Genomic DNA, 10,699 nt, shown 5'->3' with positions numbered 1-10,699 from the left:
AATGCATTATAATTTATAAGTAAGTACACTGGCAATTTAAAGCGATTAATGATTATATTAGAAAACTAATTTAAATTAATGTATAACAATATTTATACTAGGTGGTACTCCTAATTTAATATTATTATGAAGACTAGGTACGATTTCTTATACAATTCTTTAAGTTTCGGAAAATGATCGCTGTTGAGCAGGCGTTACAAACCTATTTGAAATTACCGCCGCTATAAAATAGCCAATGGGGTCGAGGTGGTTCGTATTATCGATCGATCTGAGAAGCGACGTACGCGCCGCCACTGGTCCACTCGCGCTTTCAGTCATCTCGGCCGCGTACGAGAATCCGGACTTCCGGTTATCCATAAGTATTGTTATCATTTCATAACCTGGGTCCAGTGATAGCGATTGTATAGTTTTGTAATTGTGCGAATAGTGTGCTCGGCAGCAACTGAATTAATCATATTATCGACGAAATAGCCAAATAGGTAAGTAGTAAATATGATATACACTACAATAATCCAACACCGTATATCCGGTGTAAACGTATATATTTGTTGAGGAGACCGGTACACCTCACCCTGCTGATAATCACCCTTTGTTTTCGACTGTTATACCTACCTTATTAGGTATTCGTAGTGTGGGCACACGTCACACGCGGCCCTACTGTCATATATACCAACTATACAATAACAATATTATATTCCGAGTGTCTGTGTTGATTTTCTTCTGTAATTTTTTAATAATCGTAATATTATAATTCTTTTATATGTAATAGACAGTAGTCATACAATGAGATTATGAGAGAGTTGAAAGTTTTTACTAAAATGTTTCAAATTTATATTTACCATCATATTAAGTGCTTATATAATATACTTATTTCAATATCTTTTAATCTGAATTTGAATTATTATTTAAAAAAAAAATGTTTTATTTACCTGATTAATATATAGGTATTATTAAAACTATAAATTTAAACTCAATAAAATTTAATCATATTAAAAATATTAAAAATTAGATTTATTATTTTAATTTAATCATAATAGTAACACATGTAAAATCATAGAGTAATATTATTAATATTATACTTTATGTGTAAAATAAACAAATAACACATGCGGTGCAGTCACTCGAAAATCAAATTATGTATGTATATGACTGATATTAGCTACGTATTTCATACACATATTATTTGAATAGTTCCATCGTTGTAACAGAATGAATGATAGAAAAAATGTTATCTATGATTAAACGAAAACGAAGAATGTAGGTATTGATTTTTTCAACTACCTCATCCATAAAAATAGTAAATAATCAACTTTTATTTTTATATAATTAAACGGTGTTTATAATGTATCTAATTATTCATATTGATGTTAAGTAGTTCATACGTAATCTCATTAATTAATATATTATTATATCACCAATCACCATGGAATCTGTAATTTTATATATTATATTTAATATGCTTTAACACTTATAATATCTACCTGTAATATTTCTATTAATGTATGATTTCTTTATATATTTAAAGTGCTTAAGCACTCAGCGCTGCAGAGCTATATACATCACAAGTGTTTTCATACTGATTGCAACATAATAATTGAATTCTGAGTAAAGAATAGGTAGAACGTATAAAACGATAGAGCAGCATTTCCCAAAATTTTCTTCAGCCGGATTCCTTAGAATAAAGTAAAAAAGATTTCGGACTCCGTTATAAAAATAATTCAACCTATCCATAATAAGTAATAATAATTTGAGGGCCCTTTTTGGTATAATGGCACACGTCACACGATATGCAAATCACAGTTTAGAAAACGCTGCGATAAAGGAATAATGTGCGAATAGTTATATCCATGGCCACGATCAATTTTATAACATTAGGCAGATTATAATTGGTTACAAATGGTACAATATTATTGATTAAAAACTCCAAATTTTTTCATTTTTAAGGCTAAAGGCTATCATACGGAGCGAGGGAAATTATGATTTTTAAATTGAACACCTAGTTACATAAGCGTGCCCAAACATTACCGACAGGGTAGTCAAACATAACATATTAACATATCTATGTAAATAATATACCTATATTCTTATCCGCCACTAATTTATAAAAATGCATCTGTTTAATTAATTTAAAACGTATGCCTTCTATAAGATTATATTGCTTAGATATTATAATGATATTGAATATTGAAGGGGAAAAGTAGTTCGCAGAGTAGTCAAGTGTCTACCTTGACTACCCGGGTGCACGCTTGTGCCTAGTTATATATGTATATTGCAAGTATAAAAAGTACTTACCTAAATATCTCTAAGCTACTTTTAGTTTGTGAAACAATTACTCAAATAGTTAAATAATATAATTATTAAATGATTACGATTACGTGTGATATCAGGTAAGCATCGATACAAAATTTATTTACTCCGAGTTAACTAGTTTGAAAATAATAATTATTAACCAATTATTAGTTATTAACAGTATTCGAGAAGCAATTTGATTATATGTACAAACAAATAGTAAATTAAGTTAATCAACTACAATTTATAAAGTATAAATTATAAGTATAACTTAACAATATTATTTATTAATAACTTTAGGTATGCGCTAACTTATCAGTGGGTTTTATGTATGGCATAATGACATAGGTATGTTGCAACACATATTTAAATATGACAGTTTAAGTATATTTAAAATTAATACATGTAGGTATTGGATAGTAGATGATTTTATTTTTTAACAAAAATAGTATAGGAGAACTTTCTTAAAAATGTTAATACTACGATTAAATGGTAAAATTAAATAGTAAGTTATTGATTAACTTTGATCGTCAATCATTTTGTTGATTGTTATTTTTAACACGCATATAAATCGAATGATTTAAATATGTTTTGACAATTTGAATTAGAATTGACAACAATTAAGGGTTGATCAATAAATAGTACTCATAAGTTGTAATAATATTAGGAATTACCTACATGATTATCAAAACATTCCAAACTATGAAAAGCAATGGCGTGTTTACGTATTGCGTGCGTGCGATGTATGCAAATTCCACAGGCCCTTAGCAGGGGTCCATTATAAGCCAACAAAAAAAAAAGCAAAAAGAATTATAATTCGAAACAATCATACAGATTACAAACAAGTACAAAATAACGTAAAAAAATATTTTACATTTTGCTTTTACTTTTATTAAAATAAATTAAAATTTATAAGGTATACAATTTTTTTATAATTATTTATTTCCTACATACGTTAATGTCATTATAAAATATAGATTTTAAAAAAGTAGCCTAATATGAAGTACCTACCTACATAAGGCATTTATTTTTTATTTTTCATTGATATCCTTTTTTGAGTATCTAGTTATCTCAAAATTATCGAATGTTGAACGATTAGATAGTTATTGAGTCCAACCAGCAGTCTTAGAAAAATATTTTTCTTCCGAATATGAAATTAATAATGTTGTAAGTGAAAAAATAAAGAAACAAAAAATATGATTACATAGGTACGATAAAAAAATAATATGATTTGTTATGACTTAAAATAATTGTGTATAAAGTAAATATTTTCAAAACATAAATACTATTCGAGACGGTGAACTATTATAACTGGGCAGTGGGCACCGTGTAGGTGATATACATATATATACATAAATAGTATCGACCAGGCAGCGCACCGGAATAAAATCTACCGACCGAACACCTTCTCCAGCACCCCAAAAAATAATAATAATACGTAACCTGATGTCTCGCGTGGAGTCTCTCACTAGACGCCGACCGCCCCCGCACGCACATGCCTGACGATGAAATACGATTTCTATCAATCCTTTCCACATGTGGCACACGCGCACGCGTTTACTGAGCACGGACATTTAATATCCATTAACGACAGCGGCACCGTCGACGTATGTTAATGTAACAGTATAATGGCTATATACTGTGAGCAGAGCGTATACTGGAGTTTACAAGACTACACATATTAACATAACAATATTGTATTCGTGTATTATATGCGACGAAAAAACGAAAACAGTATTGGCCATATAATATTTTGTTTTCGTCCTTTATCTAAACGCCAACGATAAGTTTTAGCAGCACTTACCTTACGTAATATACTAATACGTGAGTTCCACGCATTGGTGCAGGTCGTTTCACTAATCACTACAGATTCTGTTGGCCGATTAATTCCATAAAATATGTTTTATTATTATTCTAAAACATTTAAAAAAAATAAAACAAATTTAACGTACTATATTTAGCTGGTACCATCGAATAAAACATAATTTACAATAAATGAAAGAAACTACAATAGACAATAGTTTGTTGACTCCCCACGCGATTTATTTTCTACATCAGTATTCAAATTAAAATTATAACCATAGGAATATAATTCCATTTTGATATTTTAAAATCATAATCATACGGTATGAGTACTGATATGAGTATATGATATGAGATACTGATATGAGTATATGACCACTACTCCGCTATGTTAATAAGGCCAAAAAGGATTCAATTTAATATTACAAATACTCTTAGTTATTATTAATTACTTGGTTATAATTATTAATTATTATGTAATAGTAATTTGTTTAAATTTTAAATTTTTTGATCCTATAAACCATCTGTATATCTCCTACACTGTATCTAATATTTTAATTAATAGTTTAAAATAATAATATAAAAACGAGCGGCAACGTCGTCGACCGCAATTAATAGGTATAGGTATAGCGTGTAGCTATATAGGTCTTCAATTAATAGGTTCACCTATATACCTACCTACCAATTTATTATTATTTACCTTTATATATTTTATAACGGTATAGCACATAGACATAATAATTATTATTATGTCTATGGTATAGCATTACACATTTATACAAAACTATTACGTATAAGCGTTGAATCGTCAAAAATGCAATGATTTTTTTTTTTTGCAGCTGTTCCGGTGGTAACGGTCCCTAGCCCAGCCTCGGCGAATCCACCCCTGCAACGTACGTGTCTCCCCGTACAGCAGGTATATATATATATAAACACACACCACATATATACATATATATACCCTACGCACGCACACGAGCCCGCGCACACAAACACACCCAAACGGCGAGCACACCCAGTCCGTCGTGTGTATAGCATTTAATAATAATAATAATATTATAAAAGAATAATAATAACATGGCGCGTGCGCCCTGGCACAATGGTCTTTCGACGGCTTCGGCGGCGGTGGCGGAGGAGAAGCATCGGCGGCGGCAGCAGCGAGCAGCTGTTGGTTTGGTGGTCGTGACGTAGTCATCGTCGTCGTCGTCTGCCGTAGAACAACTGAAATATTATTACTATTATTATTATCCCTGTCGAACCGGCCGTCGTGCACACACCGCGACCGCGTCCGAACCGGCGACCGCCGCCGCCGTGCGCGTGGAGGTGCCGCCGTCGTCGCAGCAGCAGCAGCAGATAGCAGAACAGTCGCCGACCGCAGTGTACAGCCGTTTGCCGCGTCCCGCACGGTCCCGTTCAGCCGTCCCTCGGTACTCGTGTATCCCGACTGTGAACGTGAAATCGTTACGAGAGAATATCGACATCGATCGTCGTGCGATCGCGATCGGCGAAACGACCTGCCGCAGTCCTCGTTGACTCGTTGTTATGCCGTCGGCGCCGGACACTCCGTAACCGAGGAATGACGACCGGTTTGGTGAGTACCAGCTACTATAGCTAACTAAGTTACGATAATGTTATTATACTTAAGTGAAAAATGTGCAAACTGTTTTTACTTTTTCTTTCCTGGTATAATTTTCCCGGTGTAAATCTGCTAGATCCCAACGGCCAGGATATTGAGTGGGATGATAAACCGGTGCGCCAAAAAGCGTTACCGATTTGTATTGGTTCCGGTAAATCAACGCGGTTTTTAAATGTTCTACACGTCCGGTTTACCCGGGGGTTCTACACGTCATGTTGTAAATTATTAGATATTTACGATAACGATATTAATTTGATAACAATAATTAATGATAAAAATTAAGGATCACGACTTTTGGGATGGCGACAAACCGCCATCGGTAAGTTTTCTCGACCCCCTTGTAGTTGTGTTTAAAAAAAAGTAAACCACCAATGTTTCTACACCGGTTCGTGCCGAAGAATTTTTTGCATAATATGCTCCAAGTCTATGAAAAATAATAATATTATTTTTATCTACCGGTTTCCGCCGACCGGATTTCCCGCCAAAACAAATATAAATATAACATTTTATGCTTTCGTCCTCGAAATTGTTCGGGATACCGGTTACCGTCATCATCACCATTATTTGTTAATAATAATAAATATTATAAACATTTAACACTCATGGATAATTCTATAAAGCATACGATAATAATATGTGTCGTGTTAAATTATTGTACCCAAGTATAAATATAACTAGGTACTGTAACTAAACTGACTGTCGTGTCGGTTCTTAATCGGATAACAATACAATTTCATTATTATCATCACGATACCATTCGATCTTTATGGTTTGCTGCGTAAAATACTGAAATGCACGTCTGGCTAGTGATAATACTGATAACGACCATAACGTTATACCGTTATTCGACGAACTACATTGACGTTATAACAAATATCAATAATATCAAATTATTATTTTATAATATTAGTTAATGTTATATATTTTTATTATACAACATTATAAAGCTGTTAGAATTAATTTTAGTAAACTTAAATTATATCCATCTAGACATTCAGATAAAAATAATAAAAATACTAGAAGTTTGAATTAGTTACTACTTACAATATTTAATATTATAAAATTATAGGTACATAGTTATGGTGTTATATAGTGTGGTGTCATATAGTGCAACCTATGTTTCTGTCGTCTGCCAAAAATACGTAAAACTATAATTATTTTAGTCGTCTAATCTTTAAAATTAACAGAATTTTGTTTAAAGACAATTAACAAACAGTAAAAAAAATATAACATTTTATGCTCCAATTTAGCCCGTATAATATTATAGAAGGTAGGTTCTTATTCAACTTGTTTTACTTGGTTAATTTATTTTTTAAATGTTTAAATGTGTTTAGTTAATAATCCGAGAAATAATCTAACATCAGTGAAATTATAGTGTGTGTGATAGTTGGTTGATTGTCTATTGGTGATTTGGCGTTTAATGTACAAAGTTCAATGTTTATACAAGATGAAAAAAAAAAATCAAGATTTGTTTGGTATTTATCTGAAAATTCAAAATAATATGATATATTTGAAAAGATGAACATCGACTTGTACATTGGTTAGGTATCCTCTGTAAATTATCCATACTTGAGTCATAGAAAAACATGTACGTGTTCTCAACTAAAAACTAAATGTATTCCTTAAAAGGTCTGTTAAAAACATACTGCTATAATGTTGTTTTTTTTATTATTATTGAATATAATGATATTGTACGATTCCGATAAGCTAAAAAAGGATTCTGTTTGTATATAAATGTATACAAATACAACTTTTATTAATAGTTAGGTACAGATTATAGAAATAAAAACACAATAATATATTATTGTGTCAACGTACTCGTATATGCGTATTATAATATTACGTTATTTGAATAACGGGTAATTTATTACAAATTCAGAAAATCTGAGAAAGTAAAATGTGTATCGTAGTATGTAGATAATAATATTTATCAATTTACGTCAAACGACATTTTAAAATATTATAATCTACCTATCTCATTTATGAGTCTTTGCCACAACAGAAATGCTGTCGAAATATCATTGTTCGCATCAAACGCATTTAATAATGACGATCAACCAACCAGTGGCGGCTCGAAGGGAGTATATTTGAATCACGTGATTCACAAAAATATTAATGGGTGGTTGGGTGGGTAGGTCTTATAGTTGGAAAAGGTAGATTGGACCATTTTTGCAGGTTGGTATTTAAATATTAAATTATAAATAATAAACATAATTTGTGTACTCAGCAGATAATGTACAATAATAAGTAATAACTAATAACTATATTTTAGGGTGGGTGGTGTAAAAATATTAAACGTGATTCGAGGGAAAAAAAGTTCAAGCCGTCACTGCAACCAACAACGTATTAGCTTAATGAATAGTTGATACCTACGATTATATTGTATAGTATAACGTTTGTGTGTAACACTATTTTCGATTTTATTTCTACCTATTAATTTTAACTTTTCTAGTAGAGCTAATTTTTTTTGATATCCGCCAAAAACGGTATGTTTTCTGTTACTTTTAACATATTACATATGAATGTATTTTTTTCAAATATGAACTTTTTTTATGTAAAGCTAGATGTACTAAACTACCCATAACATGAATATAGATTAAATGGGTGCTTGAAATCACGTCATAGAGATACTGAAACGTCTGAAACTACTAAATAAAAACTAACAAGCTTAAATTAACGGTTAATCATTGGACGCAACGTGTATGAGTATAATTTTAACGATAAGAATGACGTGTAACGATGAACAACGGAAATCCTAATTTAAACCGAATAATGCCCATATCATTCTGTTTTGTTTAGGATTTCAGGAGAAATGATTTAAAAATTTACCAATTCTTGGCAGATATAAATCGTCTACCATTTAGAATTTTAGACAGATGTTTCACTACTTGATTATTCAACCATTATAAGTGTACCAAAATATCAGCTGCTAACACGTCAAAATGAATCCAATATATTAAAATATATTATCGAATTTTCGTCAAATATTAAGTATATCATGTTGTTGAATGTTTTGTCGTGACTCGTGGTGTTGGATGTTGGTATACTATTGAGCTCGCTATTGAGTATAATATCTAAACTGTAGATAACGTTAATAATACATTATGTAAGAAACTGGTCAGATTATTATATCTGCTTGTTGGAGTTTTACATAGTGTAAATAATATAATTATAAAACCATTGGTTATACTTTATACTACACAGGCTTTTACTAAAAATACATTAAAAGTATCTTAGTATGTTACTTCACGTATATCATATAATCATTGGTTATTTTTATTATTATATTAGATTAAACCTCGGATTAAACAATAATAAGTATATTTAATATTTATAATAATATAATAAATATAATAATTTATCATATAAATGAAATACTATAGAGATTCTAGTTATTTTAATTAAATATTTCTATATTAAAACACCCATGACATAAATTTCATACCGTAATGTCAATCCTAAATGTAAAAACGTGGTTACTAAATTATGCAGGCACGGCTTATCGATTTTTATGATAATTTTTGCGATTGTAGTTGAGAAGGGTTATCACGTTCACTTTTGGGTGCATCAAGAAGGGGCCACACTACAATGCTTGTTAATGAAACGTAATCTAAAAACGGCCATGTATTGTAGGGAACAAGTTCTTCCCTATGTATAGTATAATATTCTAGGTACCTACTTCCACAATGGTTGAAAGGTCTGATGGGCCGCGGCGCTGAGCAATAATAAGCGACGAGTGTGACCCTTCGGTTTTTACGATCAACGACAAGTCATTTCGGCGAATACTTGAAATAATGTATATTATAACAACTGTAGTTTGATGTTTTCAAACTGATGTTTTTTTTAAACATTGTATCGGCTATTAGATTTAATATTTTGTGTTACACGGTCATTTGTCAAAATTAAACAGAAACACTAAGCGTAAAAAATTGTATTTTTCTCTCACGAAAAAAAAATAGTACCTACTTAAAAATATACGAAATTATTCGAATTGCCATTTTATACTCTGAAAATCAAATACTTTTCCGTTGTGTGAATATCATATCGTTTAAATCAGTATGATGCTGATCGCTGATGTAAATTATTGTGTGATCCGTCAGAGGTGTGGTTTAAAAAATGTTTTACATCTTCATGCCGTCTATCGTAGACTACCCAAATATTATTACGTATTATTATATTATATTTTAAAACTTTTATTATTTTTTGTAAAAAATTGGGCAAAAAAATCCCAGTAAAGAAAAACCTAGTTCTATTATACTGATGATTGAAGAGCACGTTAAATTAATTTAAATATAAACAATTTTTTTAAATGTTTTTTAAAATTGTATATTAGAAATAAAAAGAAATAATTGATATTTTATACATATTAGTTATTTTATAAGAATTCTTATATCCTAAAAGGCTAAAATGTGACTGTGAAAGTACTATTATACATATAGAATATTGTACACAAATATATAATATTGTATATACATAAATTAAAATATAAATAATATATATGGTTATATTACTCAGTCAGCCACGATACGGATTATAATAATAATAATAATATATAAATTTAAATTTAATATGATTATAAATATTATAATATTACCAAGTCATTACAGCGCTTTTCAATTTTATGAGCGATTGCTTTTAGATGGTCTTCAACATTTTATTTCGCAATTTTGCATTCTTGAACAAAGTTCTTTCAATCTCTATTCTGTACTTTGGGTTCCAATTTTTTTTCTTTTGTTGAATGGCTGACATGCATCATTTAATGTCAACTTTGCTAGATCTGCAGCTATACTTGATTTTTAATTTTTTCAATTCACTTATACTTACGTATTGTAGGTTGTTTTTGATCGACTTAATGTGCAAAGCGATTGTTCCATCTTTCGGTTGAATTTTTTGTCTTGTGGGTACCATGAAGGGTTATGAACATTTCAAGTATCAGGTAGAAACATATGTTGTAGACTTCGAACTTCACAT

At 30.5% G+C, this 10,699-nt stretch overlaps 1 protein-coding gene across 1 annotated transcript in view; it reads left to right on the top strand.

Moving 5' to 3' along the window:
• Positions 1 to 317: 317 nt before the first annotated feature.
• Positions 318 to 10,699, top strand: part of DAAM (disheveled-associated activator of morphogenesis-like protein) — a 55,523-nt gene continuing 45,141 nt past the window's right edge. Inside the window, exons 1-2 of the mRNA XM_089222812.1 lie at positions 318 to 479; positions 4,932 to 5,683. Coding sequence (XP_089078938.1) covers positions 5,669 to 5,683 — 15 coding nt within the window. The 5' untranslated portion in view covers positions 318 to 479; positions 4,932 to 5,668. The remainder of the gene's footprint in view (positions 480 to 4,931; positions 5,684 to 10,699) is intronic.

Source organism: Diuraphis noxia, unplaced genomic scaffold (assembly GCF_037042655.1).
Source record: "Diuraphis noxia isolate RWA-SAM2 unplaced genomic scaffold, SU_Dnox_SAM2 contig0003, whole genome shotgun sequence".
Classification (NCBI taxonomy): Eukaryota; Metazoa; Arthropoda; class Insecta; order Hemiptera; family Aphididae; genus Diuraphis; species Diuraphis noxia.
The sequence above is the reverse complement of the archived record's forward strand: the minus strand, read 5'-3'. Positions and strand labels throughout refer to the sequence as shown.